Source organism: Mytilus californianus, unplaced genomic scaffold, assembly GCF_021869535.1.
Source record: "Mytilus californianus isolate M0D057914Y unplaced genomic scaffold, xbMytCali1.0.p SCAF_3, whole genome shotgun sequence".
NCBI lineage: Eukaryota > Metazoa > Mollusca > Bivalvia > Mytilida > Mytilidae > Mytilus > Mytilus californianus.
In genome coordinates, this window is record NW_026262679.1 from 56,373,395 (window position 1) to 56,399,673 (window position 26,279).

The 26,279-nt window shown below is 32.7% G+C and overlaps 1 protein-coding gene across 1 annotated transcript; it reads right to left on the minus strand.

The window, feature by feature from the left end:
- Positions 1 to 225: 225 nt before the first annotated feature.
- On the minus strand, positions 226 to 24,787 carry LOC127733535 (uncharacterized). Its single transcript, XM_052242886.1, has 7 exons — positions 24,750 to 24,787; positions 23,805 to 23,866; positions 23,032 to 23,101; positions 21,672 to 21,733; positions 19,379 to 19,448; positions 18,634 to 18,786; positions 226 to 238 (listed from the first exon to the last, which is right to left on the minus strand). Exons 1-7 carry the CDS (start codon positions 24,785 to 24,787, stop codon positions 226 to 228), a joined length of 468 nt encoding a protein of 155 aa, XP_052098846.1.
- Between the last annotated feature and the right edge of the window lie 1,492 nt (positions 24,788 to 26,279).

Below are 26,279 nucleotides of genomic sequence, written 5' to 3' on the forward strand. Positions count from 1 at the left end.
GGGTATTAATTTTTTGTGTTTATTTTTTCTTTTGAGTATGAACTTTTTGCACTTGTTTCTGATTATACCTCTGTACATCGTCTGTTTACCAGGTTAGTGGCGCCAAAAGAAACCCTCTTCATATCATCTCTTATAATTTTTCAATACATCAAGTATTGATGTATATAAAATATTGATAGAAATTCTTTATGTTTTCTGCAAAATTCTCATTTAGTTGTTCGAGGTTTAACGCTGCCATCTGAAAAAAAAATATCATTATAATCATTATTACGTTAATACCGTGGGATAATTTTACCAAATTTCCAGAACTTTATATTTTCTTATGTATATTATATATACTTTATATTTGTACAATGCTGATTATTTTTATGTTTACTTGTTGACAATAAATTATTTTTCCTTGTAATTATGCCTTCTTGTGTACATTAACATAACTAATCTTACTAACATCGCGGTTTATTTCTGTGATGTTACATAAGTAGTTTACGAGAATGAAAAATATCATAAAGGTGAACTCTCTTCGAAGTTTTTAAAAATAAATATTTTTTATATTTCTTAAATTTACTATGATGTTACATAAAACAGCGTTCGCATTTTTTTTTTTTTTTTACATCTGAAAATTATTTAAACAAACAATAGGCATGCCAGTGGTATTTCGCTCTTTCCGGTTAGTTACCGTTTTGTTGTTAGGTGGATGTGTCATTGAGGTTTGTCCTATATCTCTTCGTATTCATATTATATCTTGGAAATAAACTCATCATAGATAGCAGAATCAAAATTGTGTATGCCAGACGCGAGTTTCGTCTACAAAAGACTCGCCAGTGAGGCTCGAATAAAAAAAGTTAAAAAAAAAAAGGCCAAATAAAGTAAGAAGTTGAAGAGCGTAGAAGACCCAAAATTCCGAAAGGTTATTCCAAATAAAACTATGGTACAATGTAGTCTATTCTTGGGGTAGAAAATCCTTAGCATTTCGAAAAAATTCAAAGTTTTATAAATAGTTAATTTGTAATTATAACCATATCAATGATAAAATTCCTGTCAAAACAGAAGTGCTGACTACTGGGCAGGTGAAACCCTAGAGGAAGAAACATCCACAAGCAGTGGCATCAACCAAGTGGTTGTAAATAAGCTCATCAAATATACACTCTATACACATTTCATCCAGTTATCAAAGAAAAATTAAATTATCGCTACCAAAAGAATTCATATCTTTTGGAACCACTTGGTTCAATTTAATCGAATATTACAGAACGTTATAAAGCTGTCAATTTTCAGCCATAAATTACAAGAGATGGTCATTCCGTTAGTCACATGATATACATGATGCAATCGACTCCGATTAAAATTAAACAGCACAATATCAATCCTGAAAGGATTAGATTCGGTTTGGTTCCTATTTCTAAATTAGGATTCAACAACCTTTGTCGTGTGTAATGACTAAATGTTTATGCATCAACACGTGAAATAGTGGACTGAAAAATAAGACCATTACGGTCCGTACTAACTCTTTTTGTGAGTGGTATCTGACGATTTATGTTTCGTTATTTAGAAAACCATTTTTCAATTATGTATGAAAAGTATTGATATATGAAACAATTTCAATTTCCCTGACGGGAGGAATTTTTTTCTCGTTTGAATGGAAGAAATTGAGATCTTAAAGCTGGTGAAACCTATCAAATTTTTTGTGCATTACTTAAAAAATAAGTAAAAGATCGCAAGAAGCAAATCAAAAACCATAAATTATTTTGACATAATATTTGTGGTGTCATGAAGATCAATAGTCATGAAAATCAGAGATCAAGATTCTGTGAAAATGCAGATTTTTTTATTTTTTTTTCATTTTTGACTTCTTACAAAAAACACACTTTCACCCCTCCCCCTTCCCAACACCAAAAAAACCCCACCAAAATAGCAAAAAAACAAAAAACAACTAAAGTCTCATAAATCTCATTTTAACAAAGAATGGGACTTTGATGTTAGTTTTTTTTCAATTGAGTTTTTGTAACCATTTTTGTTATTGGCGTATCGCACACTTTTGATCTTGCCGCTAAATTGAACATTTGTATATACACCCCGTGGTTAAGCTTAAAATAAAATTTAACATTTTTTTAGCAAAAAAATACGAAATTATAAAACTGCTATAGATGGAAAGAAGTGCAACGTTATTTGTGCTGTTAAGTATATTTTTAACATTTTTATGACAACTATCTTTTAATGCCAAGTTTGCTTGTATGTTTGTTTTCAGTGTTTATGCTGGGTAGACTGTCTCGTATGTGTGTATTTACTCCCATTCGATATATCTATACTTAGCGCAGACTCAGAGATGTACATATTAATGGCTTTTACTATTTACCTCCCACGTAAATCCACATGTATCGTAACCTATCCGCAAACACTGTGTGGATTTCGTTGTGTTCAAATTAAAATTGTAAAAGTAACTACAGAACCGATATTCCTTTTCTAATGCATAACAAAAAAAAATCAATGCATAAAATATTAAAAACGTATAAAATCAAAATAAAATAAAATTCCTTTAAATTTCATAATGATCTTGGTGCATTAACGTCATGTCAAAACATGACGTCATACGAATGAAAACTCTCAAGCTGAAGATTATTCAGTTATGTGTACGATCTAAATTTGGATAATAGCGCATTAAATTGGAGTTTTTAGGAAGGTGTTGTTTCATTTTCTATTCTACTGCATCATTCGCACATTTCGCACACTTCATGAATTTCAGCAAGTCAACATGGCGGCTCACTTCTTAGTTACGACATGTCAACTGTGGATTTGACATTAAATAGTAGCCAACGAAAAAAAAATGGGTTAAGACTTATCAGGACTGAACGCATTTTTTAAGCTGTTTTTTAAGAAATAAATCATGCAAGCCTTAGATTAATTTGAAATTTGTAGCTTTTATCTTACAGGGGTAAAATAGAACAGCCATACACACGGTAATCGTACATTCGCTTCAGTTTTTCAAATTACCGTATTTGTCCTTTTAAAATCGAAATAATTCAAGCCAAACTCCGTGCAGTGATCGTTTCCGTTCTGGAACTAGTTTCGTTTACTAGAGTAGTATGCGGATCGGAGCTGGAACTGCCGGGGAGTTTGATTTCATGCAAGCCATATATTTGTAATAATTTTCACATGGCCTGGACCATGTGAAAATTGACAACAAATCTATGGCTTGCATGAATTATTTCTGAACAACGTCTTCCACCAATGGCGCAACGTTATTTGCAGTTTGATGTACAGAAACGGCGAATTGGTACAGTACCTAGCTCAATAAATCAAGATTATTCAGCGCTATAAATTGATGTTAAAGGCAGGTATTCCATAAATCAACAGTTACCTTAAAGATTTGCATCGGAAGAAATCTGTTAATAAAATCAGTTTGTATCGAAAAGGAAAAAAAAAGACATAGTTTTCTTTCAAGCAAAATTTTGGTTTGCATGTCTCTTTTTCATCTTTTTTGGAAAAATTTTACAATATTATTTTCCAAAATACATCAAAATTGAAAAAAAAATTGTGAATTGCAGAAAAGATTAAAATATTGTTTATAAAAATCTCTAGTATCAAATAAACCCAGCGAAATAGACTCTAGACTAGCTCTTAGAATGTCGTTTACTTTTTGAGATTGAGGACGAGTATAAATACGTTTTCCTTCATTTTTCTTATGTTAGATAACTACGTTTCCTTTCTCGTCAAGATGATTACATGTATGTATGATTTTGGTTTATGTTTGATATGCTTTTGCAATGTGTTTAATTTTTAACTCAATATGTAGATGATGTAACGAGGACCTGAATAAATTCAGATATTTTAAAAAGCGCCAACAGAAAGCGCCTTTTTATAATACAAATGAATGAACTTAATTTAGGTCGAAATAAATCTTCTTGTAAATATCTATAGCTGAGATAACGAATTATCTGCATACATAAAACGTCCATTAAAAGCACAATAAGTAAAGAAATAATCCAGAACAATTTTAAAAAGCAACTTCAATCTATTAATCAGTAACTAGGAATAAAACTTAATAATTCAATGAAAGATTATTTTATTTATATTAATAAGATTATGTTCTAAGATTTAAGTCACCAATATTCATGTACATTAATACAGTACTTACCGCTAAGTAAGTTTAATTCACCAAGGATCCATTATAATTTAATTTCATTATGGCCATGTAAAGTCAATTTTGGGTTCTAATTCTCCTCATGGAATAAAACTCACATTTAGGATTTTTATGTCCGGCCTTCAACAGTTTTTACTAGGATGCTGTGGTCATATCAATATAATTTTTGTTCATAATAATCATGGTAAAATTTTAATTGCCCGCCAAATTATCTGAGATAAAAAGTAACTGAAAATGTGAAATATAATGTAACACTTAAGCGAAGAAACCCATTACGGAGAAAAGGAGGCGAGAATTCGAAAATTATTTTTATGTGGCCTGAGGATCTAACACAGAATATGAACCGAATCACGAGTTCAATCTGTTGGTTTCATTTCCTATGCTTAATTTACAGTGTATATACTGCCTTAAATTTATCAAAGCATATGCAAGATTGTTTTTAAAAAGGGGGCACCTTTTTTAAGTTGTCTATTTGCTACTTCGTTACCTCAAAAATATAGTTACCAAAATCGTTGTTTAAAAGTTTTAATGGGTAGAAATGACAAACATAAAGGACTAGGCGACGGGAATGTAGTGAGATAACGGGGGAAAGGGGGGGGGGTCAAAATGAATGACGAAAAGTCAAATTTAGTACGCAAAACAAACATAGATTTATTAACATGAACTTCACCAAACAAATTGGGATGCTCCGCAACGGTATGCAGTTCCTACCCCTCTAGTTTTCTTCATCACAAGTAAACATTGGAGGATAAATGCACTTGGGGATGAAAGCAAAAACAGAGGAAAGCAGGAAAGTTGAGAATACGAATAATGAAACGTATCCATTATCTGTGATACAGATATTCGATATAAATGGTATATCACGAAATAACTTTCTAAGCGACGACTTCAACTTAACGATTACGAAACATAGTAGCTTCCATGTAAGCAACAATCCTGTGCCGAAGCATCGTAAGTTTTAAATTATCTAATTAATTGGTTGACATACATCTTATATATACGTTTTACTACATACAAATGGAAAGTTCATATCAGGAAAATGTGAGTCATCTTTTTTGTTGAACACCCTGTGCAATTATCGCCGATAAAGACCGTTCCAGTGCATTCTAATTTTATTTTAAAAAAAAACATATCATGGTCTGCAACGTAAAAGGGGAGTCGAGTAAATGAGACTCATTACGGCTGAAGTTTTGCATAAATCAATTGTAAATGTTGTGGAAGATATCGCTTATAATCAAGAACATATTCATTTGCGTTTTAGTTCTTTGTCAAGTTTTTTCATCTTGGTAAAACTAGTAAACCGATAACAGTGATTGCATTAAACACACAAATTTTACCACTTACCCCATATATTCGGATAAGCGGTCATATTTGTGTTTATGTATAATTTACTGGGTTTTTAATCGATTATGTTTTATAAATCGAAATTTCGGATCTTTTCAGTAAAGGTTACCCATAAATTGTTCATGTTATTGATAGACTAAAAACATATTTTAAATAATCAGGGTACAAAAATATAACTTTATTTGTCTTTAATACTCAGACTACAAAAAATTAGCGTATCTTAAATAATCAGGTTACATAAATATAACTTATCTTAAGTAATCAAGCTAAGACAATGAAGTGAAGCACAGACCTATCAAAACCGGCGATATCATGTATCAATGGAGATGCTATGGACCCAGCGACTATCAAGATAAAGAACAGCAATATCTGTTGCTACTTCATATTTTTTCATAAGTTTTTGTCTCAAGAACATCTACTCCATATCTATTATTTCCAAAGTAAAGAATATTGTGGTTTAGGTATTATTAACTTAAAAATTACCGTTGAAAAAAAAAGTTTATATTTGTAACATTATGCACCGAGTCTCATTTATGGTTGATATATGCATTTGGTCCATACCTTTCTAATGTTACCCGTGTAAAAGTTATGAAAATACAAAAGAGACTTATATAACATACAAAGAAAAGGCAACTATTCTAAAATTGTAAATGAAATACCATCGAATTATCTGCAAACCAGCAAAGACTCTATCATCCTATGCAGATAATGGAACCAATACATCAGAAATGAATGTTTACATAAAACTTTTACATACCATCGACTAAAAACGGCAACAGGACATGATGAGTTGTTTGACTAGGTAAAGGTTACAAGAGCGCAATTATTTGTTACATTTTACCGGCAAGATGGTTCTCAGAATAGAATCTTGTACGGCTTCTGATTGGATGATACAGGATTGGAATAACTTTTAATCGAAAGCTTAACTATTTAGCTTTAAAAATCCAGAAAATCAAAATTATATTTTACAAAGTATAGAAAATATATTAAATTTCTGCACGTATGAGCCATTAAAAATTTGCCTTTTTCATTAAGCGAAAAAAAAACTTTATAATGAAATAAAAGACCATCTCAGTCCAATCGTCATCCTGCAAAATTTGATCAATTATACATACAAAATACCAATAGACTGGAAACATGCAACGGTCTGTCCTAAAATAAGGAGATAAACACAATGCCATAAAGTATACACCTTTTTCTCTTACATGTATATACGTTGTACAAATAATGGAACACTTTTAAAGGAACATCACCAACAAACATATTGTACAATTTCCAACATGACTTTTTATGAAGCGCTCGTGAGACACTCATTAATATCTTTCATAAAAGAAAAAACAAGACACTTTCAGACCTTGCAAAGGAAAAATTACAACATACAAACGTAAAAGCAGATGTGATGGACATTGCCAAAGTTTTGACAAAGTCCCTCGGGAACGGCTAGTTTACAAATCAAAATACATGTACTACGACAGAGACAATGGACAGATGACTTCTAACATAACCGTACATAGACAGTCATGCAAGCTGGAGAACAATCTGAGAAACTTATGGTAACATCTGGAGTGCAACAAGGCACTGTTCTCGGTCCCATTTTATTTCTCATCAAACAATTTTCCTTAAATATATTTATTACAAAACGCTTTTACAAAACACTTTAAGGCTATTTGCTGATGACAGCATCATCGATAGAAACACCACTTAAATCATCAAAAAATTATGACGAAGTTTGTGTATTTTATATAATTTGTACCGTATTCATTTTTGTTAATTATTTATGCCATCAATCTTTCAGAATACAAATGTGCATTTGAAATAACAACGACTACGTCCTTCATGGTCATATACTTCAAACTGAAACAGCTACAAAATATTTAGGCATATCAATACAAAATCATATAGATCATGAAAATATTATCAAATTCAAATCGACATCTAAATTTCCTAAAAAGGAGATCAAACTATACACAAAACTAATAAAAGAAAGTATAATATTTATAGTTCCGACATTAATTTTTCTCGTGTGAATTGTTTGACATTCCATTTCTTTGCCTTTTATTTCTTGCTATTAGGTATGGATTTTTGCTCATTATTGAAGGCCGTACGCTAACATTCACGTCATTTCGTCTCTGGTGGATAGTTGTGTCATTGGCAATCATTCCACATCTCGTTATTGTTATTTGAAAATAATGTGGGGGTTAATCTAGTAGTTTGCTATCTCAATCCTCACCCTTTTTCATATCTAGATCTAGATTTAAAAAATAGAATAAAAACCAGTAGAAGAACATTTACTATTAAGTCAAATATAAAAAATAATGCAAAACTTTGTTAAACAACCACATTTTTTCGAAATTGTGCAAAGTTTTCGAAATTGCCAAATAGTTGAAAATAGCGCAAAAGAATTTAGAAAATAGTACGACTCTTTAGCGTAAATTACAATGCTACAACCGTCTAGGAAATTTTCAGCATTTTTAGTTAATTGACGTTATAGTGAGACAAATCACTGATGCTCAGTTTTTGGATGCTGATAAAGTATATCTGATTTAAGACAAGATAAGCACGAGTGTTTCCATTTTGTATTTATTTGTTAATGCATTTTGTTTGAACATTATCTATTTTTTCTCAAACCGAAATTTACATCTATGTCATTTGATCTCTGGTGGATAGTTGTTTCATTGGCGATCATACCCATTTTCCAATTTGTAGATAATAGCACTGAACAATTTGGTTGGTAATACTCATTGGAACAAAAATAATACAGAGTGGACTTTAGTCTGGTAGAACATGATTTATTTTCTAGTTGTAATTGTCTTTGAAATAGCTTTCAGTAAGTTCGAGTACTCTTATTTCGGTGCTTTGTGTCTAATGTTTTTATGTAAGTAGGTTGTGTGCCTTATACCGATCTTTTGAGTTAAGCCAATTGCAACTGATTTTTATAATTAATTATTATGTTGTGCTGTAACACCACTCTCGGGTAAGGGTAGGGATGAGCGTTCGCAAACATGCTTGACCCCGCAAAATTTTTCATTTGCCTGTCCCAGGTCAGGAGTCTGTAGTTCAATGGTTGTCGTGGGATCATGTCTGTCATATCTAATTTCGTAAGTTGTTCTGTTATAACTTATACCGTTAGTTTTTTCGTTTCAATTGTTTCACATTTTTCATGTCGGGGCCTTTTAAAGCGGACTATACCGTTTCGGTTTTTGTCATTGTTTTTCATATATAGAGATATCGAGCTACATTCAAATTCTGGAAAATTTGGTAAAGTTGTATTTAGAAAGTTTTAATTTTGTAATTTTAAAAGATATTAAGCAGAGAAAGAGATAGCCTACATTCATTTCCTAAAGAATTGGTAAAACCACCTAACCTGTATTTTCTCAATTATCATATTTGGAACAAAAGATTAAGGTTGCGTAATCTTTAAGATTGTTTTTGGTGTGAAAAAAAAAATCAGGCAACGAGAAATAAAGTTTTTACTGTTCTGTTATCACACGGTATGATAACAGTCAGAAATTTTTTTCAAAACGTCCGTCGTTTACTTTTTGTATGATTTTTTTTTTTTAGAAAATGCAGGAAGTTAGCTACTATCGATGCCGTACGTAAGCTTTCTGTGAACTCACACGCTATCTATACTATTAAATTTGGAGACCAAATTTTTTTAGCCGGTTTGTCTCCGAGCCGACGATCGTCTGAAGTATTATATAATAATAAATAGTTAGTGTATGTAATGTACTTTATAACTTCATATAGTAATTGCTTCAATTAGCGTAGCTTAGTTAATTAAACCCTTATAAAGTTCCGTAGCTGGTTCCTTATCCTCTACGTTTTGTAAGCAGGCGGAAATGGTTTTGTATTCAATTTGTTTTGAATTTATGACAACTCGCACCACTCAAACACTCTCACTAATTATTACAACTTGCATCACTTTATCAAACTCGCACCACTAAAAAAATAAGAAATATAACAAACTCGAAGAAATGTGTTTAATCATTAGACTGTTTTCTCCTTCTCTTAGTAAATTCCTTCTTTCTCGGAGCACCCGTATCACACAGAGACAGAACTCGCAACACTCGAAAAAAAACTACAAACTTGCACCACTGAAGAAATGTTTTAAATCATCAGAGAGTTCTAGATTGTCTTCTCTTAGTTATTTCCTCCGTTCTTGGAGCACCCGTATCACACAGAGACAGAACTTGACTCGCACCTTTCAAAAAAAAAAAGAAATACTACAAACTAGCACCACTGAGAAATGTTTTAAATCATCAGTGTTTTAGGTTGTCTTCTTTTTCTTTGAGTTATTTCCTCCGTTCTAGTAGCACCTGTGTAACACCCAGACAGAAGCTACAAATTGGACATTCAAACTCCTATGGAAGAAGAACTGACAAACTAATGAAAAACTATCAACATACTGCATTAGTGCATAAAAACAGTTTGAGAAACACGAACCCAAGCTGTGTATCAACATAAACATTTCAAGTAGTCTTCAAGCCGCGCTCGCGCGGGTTTTTTTCTAGTGTATGTAAAGTGGATTGATACCTTCCATGAAAAAAGTAAAACGATTATGGTACTAAGTATCAACGACACAATGGTTGCCAAATGTGGAACAGGAATGGCTTACCCTTCCGAAGTACCTTAGTTAATACCGGTTTTAATTGGATTCCTGTTGCTCAATCTTTGGTCTTTTGTTTGATGTTTTGTTATTGTTGTCAGTCTGTTTGTCGTCTATTTCTAGGTTTTTATTTTATTTATAATTTCCAGTTGAGATCCTCGGTCTCTTTTTTCACCATATTTCTTCCGACAAAATGTGCTAATATAGTCCAAGAGATACTCTCGGTCATCTTTTTAGACCGTGTATCGATCTCTACGCGTTTAATTGGCTAATTAGTATGAATTGTAACATGTTGATTAGTATGGATTTTTAATTTATAGTATAGTTAATTTCATATCATAGTTTATTTTTCACAAATAGGTCAGTTATAATTCCCAAATGCTCTATCGTTCCAGAGACCTTTTTTCATAGATCGATGTAGTCAGACAATCCTCATTCCCCGTAAATTCGTTAAGTTCGCCGGGGTTCCACAATGTTTCCATGGTTGCCAACGCAATCACCGCCAGTGACGTCATCTTTTCCGCCCAGCTATTGCCATGTTCAGTCCTGGTAACTTTAGATTTTATGACAAAATAAAACAGTTGGAAAGCAAGTCCTTGGAAACGTCCGTTGTCGTCAAGCTCTATCAGCAATAATAGCAGGGGGAAATAATTAGGTGGCGCTACAGTCGCCCGTGACGTCAAAAAGTCCGCCAAAACAATTGGCTAAAAAATGACGTTTAAACTATTGTTTTTCAACTTGTCATGCCTTTATTATAATTGATTTTTAAAATTTGTAGGTTTTGCGACCAATGTAGTTTCAATACGACATACAAACATTATCCAAAATAGCTTTTATTTGCTATTTCTTTATCCTGTCCGTTCTAAAAATTATTAGCCATCTTTTTTGTTCGCCAAAAACATCGAATTTTAATAACTTGACGTTTGCGTATCCAAAAACGGAAAAGAACGGTAGTAATCTTAAATGAAACCGGGTAACCTATTTCAAATTTCTACACAATTTTGAAGCCATCATTTTTTACTGTAATACATCAATTTTAGTGACCACCAGTCATGTCAATTTGTACCTGGTTTTGGCTGCGATTCTGGTTCAAAACAGTGAAGTTCAACTTCTTTTCATTGTACCTGTTTCCAAAGTACTCTAAAATACTGATTTTATTAAAGATGTGAATGTAATTGTGATTGATAATTGTTGTTTTTCACAATTTCATACGATACCTCCATTTCAAAGTAATCAAAACCCCTCTTGATCCCCTACACAAATTGACGGTGACATTGTTTTCTTTTTTCAACATACGTCATATAACGTTAACAAAATATGTGTCAGGGTCAGTGCATAGTGAAAGTTTACACATTGGAAAAGTGAAACAAAGATCATCTTTATTGCGTTTGAAACTATACGTCTTAGAAAATTTCATTCTTACTGGAAATAAATCTGACAAATTAATGATAGCCTATGGATGGACAAAAGCACAAAAAATAGCAATTATAGAATATGCCTTGTAAAGGAAATTTCTGGAGGAGAAAACATATGAAAAAAGGAAATGAAGGTCAGTTAACTATATTTATAAGTTAAAAACCTTGCTTTTAATTATCTCTTTACTAAGTAAGCTACATTGATAAGACTTTATAATATGTTTATTTGGCATACCATACTCGATAGAAGTGCGGACGTGAAAGAAAGCACTCTTCACGTAAACGTCAACGAAGGTTACATTCCAAGGTCAAGGAGATTACATTTCGAAGATTTCGCCATTTGTTACACATAATCATTAATACGTGTATCTTAAGACAGAAGTTGTATGAGAAATATAAAAAGTAATATATATTTATAACAAGCTACGGGTTAATAACTCAAATATTTCAAGATCTTTCTCTTATAATTTCAAACAATTGTCCACAAATTATTTGTGACTTTTTATCCTGTGACTTTTTGTCAGGACTGTGACGATCTGTGACTTTCTGTCCATTTACCGATGCTTACAAAATGCTACTTGTCATTTTATCTATCATAGATTCTTTTTATGTTTTACAGTGTTGCTAAAGAGATAAAACTTGCGTTTTTGCGAAGTTAGGTACACTTTTTAGTTTTCAAACATCTATTTTACCGCTTACATAACTGAGAAAAAAATTCTCAGCTAAGAATATCCTCAAAGTTGAGAATATTTTTTTATGGAAGAGAAAAAAGTTCTTATTCTTAGCTGAGTAATATAATTCATTCTGAGAAAAATTTTTTACTCAGAAAATAAAAGTTTTATGGCGCCGGGGCCTGCTTTCCAACTGAAAGTCTGAATACCCTTGATCAGTAGTTTGTTTCTATAAATTTAGAACATTTATAAGTTTCTTTTCCAAATTTGAGATTGGTGTGCCTTTTTTTTAATTAGAATATGATTTAACAATTTACCAAAATAAAACCAAATATAAATGCATATTTTAATAACTACCTAACTAAAATTTAATCAGAACAACAAACACTTTCTTTGCAGTTGGAAAAAATAATAGGATTGGTCGGAAAATTTGGGTTTGATATTTTGACCCCAAAAAAATCAAACTTTAGATAATGAGTAATATCTGAAGTTATATAATTCAATTCTCAATTTATTTTTAAACCATAACGAAGATTAATATAACTGACGTAGATACGTGTTCTAATTAGCATCTGAAAGTGCAGAAAAATTTATGTCATTTGTCAAAATACATGAAAAAATGTAAAATGCTTATAAATGTATATGTCTTCAACCTCTTTCTCTTTCTCCTGCTCTATCTTTCATGCAACATGCATATATTTGTAATAATAGCATTATTATTTCCCCAATGTCAAGATATCTTAAACACGCCGGAAAAGCACCACTCTTTGCAAACCGATATACTAGAATTTCATGTTTATGTTGTTTCTCCTTCATTTTTCTTTAGACATAAAACATTTTAAGAAAAATATTAGAAATAAATCTACTATATAATTGTTGATGAAGACACTTCCAATTAAATAGTGACAAGCGAGCATCCCGTTAAAAGTGTTGACTTTCAATTTTTTCGCTATGTTTTTTTGTTGTTGTTGGTAGAAGTGAAGATAGAACGGTCCTTCCCATTAACACTACTTCATGACTTCCATGTTTTCAAAAATTTAAGAAAAAGTGGCGCGTTTCCGGCGTGTTTAAGATATCAGAATCGTCAATCAGAAAACGGAATAGGTATTTGTTTTTGACGATTTTGTGTTATCTTACGAAAAATGTGTAAATACGCCAATGATGAAAAATTGTAACAATAAACTCTCTACAATGTATATCTTGCTACCTGCGCAACACGAACCTCACCAAACACGGAGCACCGGAATTGACATCAGGTGCTCCGGAAGGGTAGGCATAGAGAAACAAATTATATTCGAAATTACAAAATATGCAAAAAATGTTAATGACAGATAAAATCAATACTAGTATTCGTTAAAAAATAGTTCCAATTTATTTTTGATAGGTCTTGAATGAGTTTCCCTACGTAGCATATGTAGATTACCTTAATTACCGAAATTATTTTGGTTGTTGTATACACAGTTTTATATGATTTACACAACATTTTTAAAATTAGATTTCTTTCATCTCCCTCCGCCTGTATCACTTTGATCAACTGTCATAAAGCCTTGGGACGTCAAATATAGTAGCCCGATCTTTCACTGTAATTAAACGTTAACCCGTATAACCACTCACGTCATAATGTTTGACCCGCCGTTTGTTAAGTTTGACTCGAATATTTCAAGTCCTTCTCCGGTTTGCTTTAAAAGAAAAAAACAACACTAATATCTATCATGAAAAACAAATACAGGTTGCACTTTGTAAATACAGCTGTTTCAAAACCACACCTAATTTTCGGAGATATATAATATTCATAGATATTTTGTTTTGTTTACCTGCTAGTTACCAGATATGATCTCTTTGTTTCATCTCATATAGAGACACAACCTGGGAATTTTATCAGTATGAATAAACATGGATAGCGGCCAAATTCTGAGGAAGACACAAAGTGAAGGGTGGGGCATTACAGAATTTCAGTATAAGTTTAAACTCTTAAAGTTCGAGGCATATAAATGTTGAAAATATGCCGCAAAGCCCTATGTTTTGATCGTTGAAAAAAATAGAACTTTCCATTCTAGGATATGATAATTATTTACAAAACTTCACAGTAAAAGTTGCACAGTCTTAGCCGTAAAAGGAGTTCCTTTGGAAAATTGCATTGTCTATATTTACAGAAGTGCAACCTACAATGTGAAAAATAGATAATCAAATATATATCTAATCAGATTTACATCATATGGATATTTCGTCACATCAGCTGCTTGACACAATATGAAACTTTTTGAACATATGATCGTCAAAAATTTGAGTGTATGTTAGTTTTGTAATACAATTATCAAAAGGGAAACAACCATTTCTATATGTGTGTTTCTACAGTACAAATAAATAAGAAGTTGTGGTATGAGTGATAATTTGATAACTATCCATCCAAGTCACAATGTGTAAAAAGTAAACAATTATAGGTCAAAGTACGGCCTTCAACACAGAGCCTTGGCTCACACCGAACAGCAAGCTATAAAGGGCCACAAAAAGACTAGTGTAAACCAATTCAAACAGGAAAACCAACGGTCTAATCTATATAAAAAACGAGAAACGAGAAACACTTATGAACCACACCAACAAACGACAACCACTGAACAACAGGCTCCTGAAAGTTGGTTTTGTTTACCGAACGGCGAAAACAAAAACGTGTGCTGAGACAAGGGCATCATTTATTTCACTAGATATAAGAAGATGTGGTATGAGTGCCAATGAGAAAACTCTCCATCGAAGTCAAAATTTATAAAAGTAAACCATTATAGGTCAAAGTACGGACTTCAACACGGAGCCACACAAAACAGTAAGCTATAAAGGGCCCCAAAAATTACTAGTGTAAAATCATTCAAACGGGAAAACCAACGGTCTAATCTATATAAAAGACGAGAAACGAGAAACACTTATGAACCACATCAACAAACGAAAACTACTGAATATGTCTATTTCAATTGTAGTTACGAAAGTTAAAATTGCTTAAAAACAAAAAGGTACTTTATTTTGAATTTCAACATGTAATGTTTGGGAAAAGCCTTATTTCCATGCTTGGTGTCAATGCTAAGACATTTTTCGTCAAATTTTTCCTTGAATGAACAACTTATTCATTGAGGTTATGATGCCATTACCGATGAGACAGGGAATTCTAATAGCATGTGTTCCGTGTTGTTCTAACATTAATATCTGTAATTACTTTTTAGTTGCCAGACTGTAAGAGAGGGACGAAAGATACCAGAGGGACAGTCAAACTCATAGATCGAAAACAAACTGACAACGCCATGGCCAAAAATAAAAAGACAAACAGACAAATAATAGTACAGATGACACAACATAGAAAACTAAACACTAAGCAACACGAACCCCACCAAAAACTGGGGGTGATCTCAGGTGCTCCGGAAGGGTAAGCAGATCCTACTCCACATGTTGCACCCGTCGTGTTGCTTATGTTATTACAAATCCGGTAAATAGTCTAATTCGGTAGGTCACATTCGTGAAAAAGGAAGGGTATTGTAGTTACGACATAAGGAACATATCCGATATCATCTGTGAAACGGTTATTCCATAACGGTCAACCAACTCGTGATGGCGTCCGTAAAATTTACGAAGGGATGATTTCAACTTCACCATTTGGAACTCTTGGTTTAATAGCTTCCTTGTGAGCAGCAATCCTCTATCAAGGAAATCATGATAGGAAATACAAGCCTGGGAATATCGTATCAATTGGGAGATCTTTACTCCGTATGCAGGCGCTGCTGGAATGTTACTACATAGAAATGGAAAGTTCACAATTGGGAAGCTGAAATCATCAGTTTTGTCGTAAAGTTTTGTTTTCAACCGACCCTCATTGTCAATTTCTAGATGTAAGTCAAGATATGAGGCAGACTTAACTGTATCTGTAGTATCCTTTATCTCTAGTTCGATGGGATAGATTCGTTCAACATAATCACCTAATTTTGTATTATTTAGTGAGAGAACATCATCTATATAGCGGAACGTAAAGTTAAAGGATATTGATAACTTCTTATCTTTCTTCCTAAGAAGTTCCTGTATGAAGTCAGCCTCATAATAATAAAGAAACAAGAATCGTGCATTGTGGTTTCAGGTCTAGTGACTAGTGATGATTTGCATACATTTATATGAATGCTCGACTTAATATTTAATTTACATTTTTCAGAAACCTTTGTTCAGAACTGAACATGTTGCCCTCGAAAAAATTCAGATAACAGGATTTTCTATCATTTAGTTAAGCGCTTCCGTGAGCCTTTAGCGGTTCCAAAACCTCCTGCGATAAACATTTTTGCTAGCTACGCCACTGACCTAATTAGTTAATAGAAAATGATCTTGTTGAATATAAACAAAGAAAAAAACATATCATACTTATTTATTTAGTTGCTATATCTATACAGTGAAACAAAGGGAACAGTAGTGGGTACTAATATTTGAGTCTAAAACTACATTAGTTCTATGTTGATTGTTTTTCTTTTGCTGTTATTACAGATAGTTCATCTAAAGTGTAATGCCTAAACACTATATATGCTTCCCACTCATATAGTTGGTCCTTCCTCTTTGTTTCAGTCCATTTTGTCATTACTTGCTGCTTCAAACAGATTAGGAAAGTTCCATATTACATGATATATACAATGAAAGATGAATCCCTATAACATAACTGTTTCACTTGAACTAGCAAAACTGGTTTACAGGTGTGCATCATAGCTCTTTTATTGATAGAACACAATCAGAACATCATTGTTTAAGTTTCTGGTAAAATGCTACATGTATTATCATAATCATATTTATTTCCTGTTGTATTGATTTTGTCTTGAGTATGGTGTTTTTGGTTTAGGTGTTTTAGGTGGCATAGGAAGAAATCGCGTCTTAATTTCTCTTTCAGAGCCACTGTTTATAACATGGCAATCCGACAACAGAGATTGATTTGCCGTAACTTGAAAATCATTCACGGTACTACCTACAGTTTGAACAGTTGTAGAATGATGGTCGTAAAGCTTGTCAAAAGTATCTTCGTCCGCATATTTATCAGCGACTTCCATATCCTGCATAGTATGATATTGATCGGGTTCTGGGTAGCAATCCGATTTTTCTGTTTCTATTTGCTTCCTGGCTTTCGTATTTTCCTTTCTTGTGTTAAAGTATTTAGCAGAAATGATTTTGCTGACTTTATCATCTGGACCCTTAGGGATAAAACACTCTTTAGTCGATGCCTTGTGTAGCCTGGAATATCGGTAAGTTCTCTCACGGGGCACATTGTTCCAGCTTATCATATCCAAAGATAATTCTGAGCCTACATTTAAAATTTCATTAGAAGCTGTTGTCTCAACAGTCTGGCGCGAGGCTGATTTAGGCCTTGATTTCATTGACTTGGCTTTGCTTTTCTCTTTCTGTTCGTCCCTTTCCTTATTTATGATTAAGGACCTTTTCATGTTTTGCGGCAACATCTTTAAAGGTTGAAGCACTTTTGGAGTAACAGGGCGTTTCGTGAAGGATTTTTCTTCCTTGCAATTTTGCTGTCGATCCGGCATCAACGGTGGTAGTTTCAGAGGTTCCAAGCAGGATTTTATCTTCTTGTTTCGTAGCAATGTTGATGATTTCACAGGCGCGGAGTAAGATTCGTCCACGTATTTTATATTTTTGTTTGGTAACAGTGGTGGTAGTTTCAGTTGATCGGATGAGGATTTATTCATGTGTTTTATTTTTTTGTTCGGAAACAGTGTTGGTATTTTCAGTTGATCGGAGGAGGATTCATTCATGTGCTTTATTTTTTTGTTTGGTAACAGTGGTGGAAGTTTCAGTTGAGTGGCGGAGGATTTGTCCATGTTTTTTATTTTCTTGTAGGCTAACTGTGATGGTAGTTTAACGGGAATTGGCGTTTTTGATTTCTGAGCTTGTTTCTGCAACACGTTTGTAAGTGCCTCCTTTTCAGATATGTTTTTATTTCGTTTGCTATCTTCTGCAATTTCATATATCTGCCATTCAATATCAAGTTCATGGTTGACAAAACTAAGTTCTGAGTCAGACCTATTGCATGTACAGTAAGGGTCGGAACACTGGCCTGTAAAGCATTCGTCTGATTCAAATTTATTTTCGTGAATCGGTGTCATCACATTTGCTCTGCCCGTTCTTCCCATATATACATTGATACTTCCGATGTTGACAGTGTTAGGCTCTATCAAACGTCTTACATTCTTGTGTGTGCGTTCGTCGGATAAAATAAGAAGTTCTTCGTTGAACAGATGGTAATGATTGAGTTTAACATCAAGAATGAATTTTGGAAATGGATCTGGAATTCTTGATGGTCCGCTTTTTTCAATTGCGTTAAAAATATTTTCTAGTGCATTCTGATAATATAGAAGAAACTTTTTCTGTTTTCTCAAGTAGGTTAGACGGTCTTTCATTGAATTTTGCAGATGGTTCATGCATTTCTTCATAACATGCCTGTCAGCTTGATAAAAATCTATGTGTTGTTCTATTTCTTGCCTGGTTCTATTATCTGATAGTTCGCTTGGCTGCATATTATATAGTTTTTTAAAAGTTGTTTTGATAGCGTGCTCCTTTTCTTCAACTAAAACCTTCCAGTTGGCAAGCAACCTGAAACAATACTCAGTGTAATTATTTAATAGTAATTACCTTTAAAAGTTACTTTCATCGTAATGATAAGTCAATAGATAATTCTTTACACAAAAATTGCACTTTTTAAAAATTGAAATATGTCTCCATGTTTTACATGACTGTAACGTGCTAATAAAATATTATGACAAAATAAGCATGCCGTGGTCGTATTAACAAATCCATAAGAACCTGAAAAGAGGACAAAGTATAATTGTTTACTGATAATATAACATTTTAGCATGTTACCGAATGACTTAGTCAAAAGTCAGATAACTATGCCACCTTGTTGTACAATTTAATTTGTTTTTCTATCAAATCATTGCACTTTAAAGGTTTAAAACCATTGTCATTTGTTTCTTGCCTTTTGTTGGTGACAATCATCCCCGTTCCTTTTTTTAAGGTTATATAGGAATCACATAGCTTGAAAATTCAGAGGTTGCTTTAGTTCACGACAGTGTATTCAAAGCTGTATTTTGCAGATTTTTTTTTAATTTAGATCCTATTTACTCAGTAAATAATTTCATATAGTCTCATATTCTCTCCTTTTTGATGAAAACTACGAAAAACTTACTCTTTTCCTTTCTTATCTACATCATCAAATGTTGCATAATCTCTCCTGATCTTCTTGCTCCATGGCGTTACTACAAAATACACAAAGAGTTTTTTTCAAAAAAGGATGTGGTATGTTTTCTTAATGATGCTGTTTTATTGGATAACCAACTTGTTGCAGTTAGTTCAATTAATTCCTTTTCGCCCATGTAGCAACAACTTTCAAGCAAGGATCGAAACTCGAAAACCCGGCAATCAATCGTTAAACGCAGTACTGAGGAAAAGTTCGGAGAGCCTACTGTCTTGTTTCGGATGTTGATCCAGCAATTGAATTCCTTTATTTGCTATGGCGTCATATGACATTGGTTGCAATTCCAAATTTTTCATTTGACAGCAATTTTTTTTTCAATTTTGCTTGTCAATGATTAACTTTAAAATTATGTGTCATTCATTCTGCTTAATCCTTTTTTTCGAATAAAAAAGAGATGTAGGCGGAGGTAAACAGTACAACAACCCAACAACTCAAAAAAAGAAAGAACATACGTACAGAATTTAACAGTCTTCAAAATATACATAAATTTTTTTCGTAACCATTATTTGTATAAAAAAATGGCTGATTGCAGGAAAGTTTACTTTTTGTTCAGATTTCCAATGTTCCTTCGCGAACAGATATATACTGTATTTCATCCTGCAATTTATTTTTTCTTGAAGATCTTGAGCTTTTCATTTTATTGTCCGTTTTTTTTTTTAAATTAAGTTGAAATAGTATTCATAAAAAACGAACATTTTAATTGAAGACCTTTTTGTTGATTATAGTTAATAATTCGTTCACTGAGACCATCCACTAGCTGGCTAGATGGAAAACAAAGATCGATCAGACAAAATTCAAAGATGGTATATCATCGCTTCAAGCGGACGTGTTATGTGAAAGACTAAACAGGGATATCCTTTTAGTATTTATCGAAGTATTTAACTAGATCAGTGCTGAACCTTGAAAGCCCCCCTTACTCAGGCCATGATCGTAGCCCATGTTCTGAAAAAAAAACTTCGGCTTTGATAATCGAAATTTTGGAAAAATGTCAACGAGACAGTAACATAACAACACATACACCCCTCCCCTCCCCCTAAAATACAAAGAGAAATCAAGGCACTGGTTTTTTTCAATTTAAACTTATGAACTCATAGTTAACAAAAGCTATAATTCTGTGGAGTTGTGTCCTTTAAATGTCGGATAAAATATAGTAAATTCTTGCAGCGGATGTGGAATGGACATTTAAAATGACCAATTCCTATTATTGTTTAAACTGAGTTTAAACAAACATCTAGCTATCAGAAACTATAAATTCTTGATTTGTGTCAACACTATGAAATTTTACTCTAATCATGTTAAAGTTATTCTACGTTTACTCACAAACGCCGTCGTTGGTTGAATAAATAGATATAAGAAGATGTGGTATGAGTGCCAATGAGACGACTCTCCATCCAAGGCACAATTTGTAAAAGTAAACCATTACAGGTCAAAGCAATATCTTTAAAAATAAATAAGTTTAGATTATTAAGGTGTTCTTCGCAATGGCTATGAGCCCTGAGTTACACTTTGGCGTTCTTATATCAAATTAAATTAGATTTGGTCCAATCTAATGTACACTTGTGTACTAAGTATTTACCAATTTATAAGCATAAATCAGGTTTAAACAAGAATGTGTCCATAGTATACGGATGCCCCACTCTCACTATCATTTTCTGTATTCAGTGGACTGTGAAATTGGGGGTAAAAACTCTAATTTGGCATTAAAATTAGAAAGATCATATCATAGGAAACATGTGTACTAAGTTTCAAGTTGATTGGACTTCAACTTCATAAAAACTACCTTGACCAAAAACTTTAACCTGAAACGGGACAGACTGACGGACGGACGGACGAACGGACGAACGAACGAACACACAGACCGAAAAATATAATTCCCCTAGGTGGGGCATACAAAAAACAACTTTAATTGCATTTTTCTTGTTCTTACAACAAAACACTCGTGATCTCTTGTTAGACATTTATTGCCCCATCAACCATGACCGAATCTTCACATCTTTATACACAATTCTCGTCTCCCGAGGAAAACAATTTTTGGCGAAATGTAGTGTCGGCTACCTTATCAGGCTAAAAAGGTTCATGCAATTATATTGATTCAATACAAAAAAGTAACAATATCGGCCTCCTGTTCTAATGTTCCCTTTTGAAAGTAATTTGTTCAAAAAGACGGTATGCAACTGTAACCTCAAATATCGACGAATGTACAATAGTCTTTTTTTCAACTTACTTCTTTCTTGTGTCTTCTCGGTCGAAAGTTGCACCTTAGGTGTAATATTTTCTACGGGATTTCTACAAATGAAAAATAATTAGCAATTTCAAAATAGGCTGAAATACATCAGGTTAAGTTACCAGATTATATCGCCTTAAACAATGGTTTATTACATATAAACCTGTTACCTTATATGTAATATGCCTCTGTCAGGAAGGCTCACTACTAATGGCGTATTTGGGATTTATGCTTTGTACATGGGTCACAATCACATCTGAACTTAGTCACTATATAAGAATTGACACTACTAAATTAGATATGGATGTATATATCACGGACGTATATATGTAACAGTAAATTCTGTCCGGTAGTAAAATTTGGTTATCAAGTCCATGACCATAATTTTACAAGAAAAATAAGTCCCAGGATAAATTTTCCTAGGAAAATAAGTCCATAGCTGGTAAAATATGTCTGGCACTTATTTTCCAATTGTTAATATTTTCTACGGACTTGCTTTTCTAGTAAATTATGGTCACGGAGAATTTTTTTTGTATAATTATTTCATCAAAGAAACACATTTTTTTTAAAGTAATAGAATTCATTAAAGTCTGTGATACCCGGTATCAATTTTCCTAAGGAAAAAAAGTCCATTGTTATTATTTTTAAAAGCACCCATATTAAAAATGCTGAACGATTGACGAACAGCTGTTTTTTTTTAAACTGATCATTTAAATATCCCATTGTGTACGATTTCTCTCAGTTCAAAAAATTTCCTTGTAAAATAAAGGACATGGACATTTTTACTTAGGAATATTACGGACACGTGGAGCCGATAAATTGTTTTCTCTCGAGCAAGATAAGCGAAAATTTCTGATAAACTTTCTTTTTCTTATCACATCTAAATACCATGAACATTGGTATGAAGGGTCTGTGTTGCAGTACGTAGTTGTTTTGTCTTATACTTATTCTGACATACTTTCTTGTCTTCAAAATTTGTCATTTTAATAAGTCTTTGTGTTTGTTTTTGTTACTCCATGTTTTACATGACTGTAACGTGCATATAAAATATTATGACAACATAAGCATTCCGTGACAGTATTAACAAATCCATAAGAACCTGAAAAGAGGACAAAGTATAATTGGTTACTGATAATATAACATTTTTTTGCGTGCCAATCATCCCCGTTCCTTTTTTTAAGGTTATATAGGAATCACATAGGTTGAAAATTCAGGGGCGTGGGAGCTTGCTTTAGTTCACGACAGTGCATTCAAAGCTGTATTTTGCAGATTTTTTTTAATTTAGATCTTATTTACTCAGTAAATATTTTGACATAGTCTCATATTCTATCCTTTTTGATGAAAACTACATAAAACTTACTCTTTTTCTTTCTTGTCTACATCATCAAATGTAGCATAATCTCTTCTGGTACTCTTGCTCCATGGCAATTCTACAAAATACACAAAAAATTTTTTTTTAAAAAGGATGTGGTATGTTTTCTTTATGATGTTGTTTTATTGGATAACCAACTTGTTGCAGTTAGTTTAATTAATTCCTTTTCGCCCATGTAGCAACAACTTTTAAGCAAGGATCGAAACTCGAAAACCCGGCAATCAATCGTTAAACGCAGTACTTGGGAAAAGTTCGGAGAGCCTACTGTCTTGTTTCGGATGTTGTTCCAGCAATTGAATTCCTTTATTTGCTATGGCGTCATATGACATTGGTTGCAATTCCAAATTTTTCATTTGACAGCAATTTTTTTTTTCAATTTTGCTTGTCAATGATTTACTTTTAAATTCTGTGTCATTCGTTCTGCTTAATCCTTTTTTTTCGAATTAAAAAGAGATGTAGGCGGAGGTAAACAGGACAACAACCCAACAACTCCAAAAAAGAAAGAACATACGTACAGAATTCAACAGTCTTCAAAATATACGAATAAAACATAAATTTATTTCGGAACCATTATTTGTATAGAAAAATGGCTGATTGCAGGCAAAAAAGGTTCATGCAATTATATTGATTAAATACAAAAAAGTAACAATATCGGCCTCCTGTTCTAATGTTCCCTTTTGAAAGTAATTTGTTCAAAAAGACGGTATGCAACTGTAACCTCAAATATCGACGAATGTACAATAGTCTTTTTTTCAACTTACTTCTTTCTTGTGTCTTCTCGGTCGAAAGTTGCACCTTAGGTGTAATATTTTCTACGGGATTTCTACAAATGAAAAATAATTAGCAATTTCAAAATAGGCTGAAATACATCAGGTTAAGTTACCAGATTATATCGCCTTAAACAATGGTTTATTACATATAAACCTGTTACCTTATATGTAATATGCCTCTGTCAGGAAGGCTCACTACTAATGGCGTATTTGGGATTTATGCTTTGTACATGGGTCACAATCACATCTGAACTTAGTCACTATATAAGAATTGACACTACTAAATTAGATATGGATGTATATATCACGGACGTATATATGTAACAGTAAATTCTGTCCGGTAGTAAAATTTGGTTATCAAGTCCATGACCATAATTTTACTAGAAAAATAAGTCCCAGGATAAATTTTCCTAGGAAAATAAGTCCATAGCTGGTAAAATATGTCTGGCACTTATTTTCCAATTGTTAATATTTTCTACGGACTTGCTTTTCTAGTAAATTATGGTCACGGAGAATTTTTTTTGTATAATTATTTCATCAAAGAAACACATTTTTTTTTTAAGTAATAGAATTCATTAAAGTCTGTGATACTCGGTATCAATTTTCCTAGGGAAAAAAAGTCCATTGTTATTATTTTTAAAAGCACCCATATTAAAAATGCTGAAAGATTGACGAACAGCTGTTTTTTTTTAAACTGATCATTTAAATATCCCATTGTGTACGATTTCTCTCAGTTCAAAAAATTTCCTTGTAAAATAAAGGACATGGACATTTTTACTTAGGAAAATTACGGACACGTGGAGCCGATAAATTGTTTTCTCTCGAGCAAGATAAGCGAAAATTTCTGATAAACTTTCTTTTTCTTATCACATCTAAATACCATGAACATTGGTATGAAGGGTCTGTGTTGCAGTACGTAGTTGTTTTGTCTTATACTTATTCTGACATACTTTCTTGTCTTCAAAATTTGTCATTTTAATAAGTCTTTGTGTTTGTTTTTGTTACTCCATGTTTTACATGACTGTAACGTGCATATAAAATATTATGACAACATAAACATTCCGTGACAGTATTAACAAATCCATAAGAACCTGAAAAGAGGACAAAGTATAATTGGTTACTGATAATATAACATTTTTTTGCGTGTTACCGAATGACTTACAGTCAAAAGTCAGATTACTGTGCCATGTTGTTGTACAATTTTTTTTTTTTTTCTGTCAAATCATTAAACCTTAAATGTAACCATTTTCGTTTGATTCTCGCCTTATGTTGGTGCCAATCCTCCCCGTTCCTTTTTTTAAGGTTATATAGGAATCACATAGGTTGAAAATTAAGGGGCGTGGGAGCTTGCTTTAGTTCACGACAGTGCATTCAAAGCTGTATTTTGCAGATTTTTTTTAATTTAGATCTTATTTACTCAGTAAATATTTTGACATAGTCTCATATTCTATCCTTTTTGATGAAAACTACATAAAACTTACTCTTTTTCTTTCTTGTCTACATCATCAAATGTAGCATAATCTCTTCTGGTACTCTTGCTCCATGGCAATTCTACAAAATACACACAAAAAATTTTTTAAAAAAGGATGTGGTATGTTATCTTTATGATGTTGTTTTATTGGATAACCAACTTGTTGCAGTTAGTTTAATTAATTCCTTTTCGCCCATGTAGCAACAACTTTCAAGCAAGGATCGAAACTCGAAAACCCGGCAATCAATCGTTAAACGCAGCACTTGGGAAAAGTTCGGAGAGCCTACTGTCTTGTTTCGGATGTTGTTCCAGCAATTGAATTCCTTTATTTGCTATGGCGTCATATGACATTAATTGCAATTCCAAATTTTTCATTTGACAGCAATTTTTTTTTTTTCAATTTTGCTTGTCAATGATTTACTTTTAAATTCTGTGTCATTCGTTCTGCTTAATCCTTTTTTCGAATTAAAAAGAGATGTAGGCGGAGGTAAACAGGACAACAACCCAACAACTCCAAAAAAGAAAGAACATACGTACAGAATTCAACAGTCTTCAAAATATACGAATAAAACATAAATTTATTTCGGAACCATTATTTGTATAGAAAAATGGCTGATTGCAGGCAAAAAAGGATCATGCAATTATATTGATTAAATACAAAAAAGTAACAATATCGGCCTCCTGTTCTAATGTTCCCTTTTGAAAGTAATTTGTTCAAAAAGACGGTATGCAACTGTAACCTCAAATATCGACGAATGTACAATAGTCTTTTTTTCAACCTACTTCTTTCTTGTGTCTTCTCGGTCGAAAGTTGCACCTTAGGTGTAATATTTTCTACGGGATTTCTACAAATGAAAAATAATTAGCAATTTCAAAATAGGCTGAAATACATCAGGTTAAGTTACCAGATTATATCGCCTTAAACAATGGTTTATTACATATAAACCTGTTACCTTATATGTAATATGCCTCTGTCAGGAAGGCTCACTACTAAT

Excerpts from the sequence above, each read along its gene's own strand:
- LOC127733535 (XM_052242886.1), bottom strand. The coding sequence starts at position 24,787 with ATGACAAATTTTGAAGACAAGAAAGTATGTCAGAATAA. Across the intron at positions 23,102-23,804 it reads CGAGAAGACACAAGAAAGAA|AATTGCCATGGAGCAAGAGT; the intron begins GTAAGTTGAAAA and ends TGTATTTTGTAG. Across the intron at positions 18,787-19,378 it reads GTAGATAAGAAAGGAAAAGA|GTTGCTTGCCAACTGGAAGG; the intron begins GTAAGTTTTTCG and ends GTATTGTTTCAG.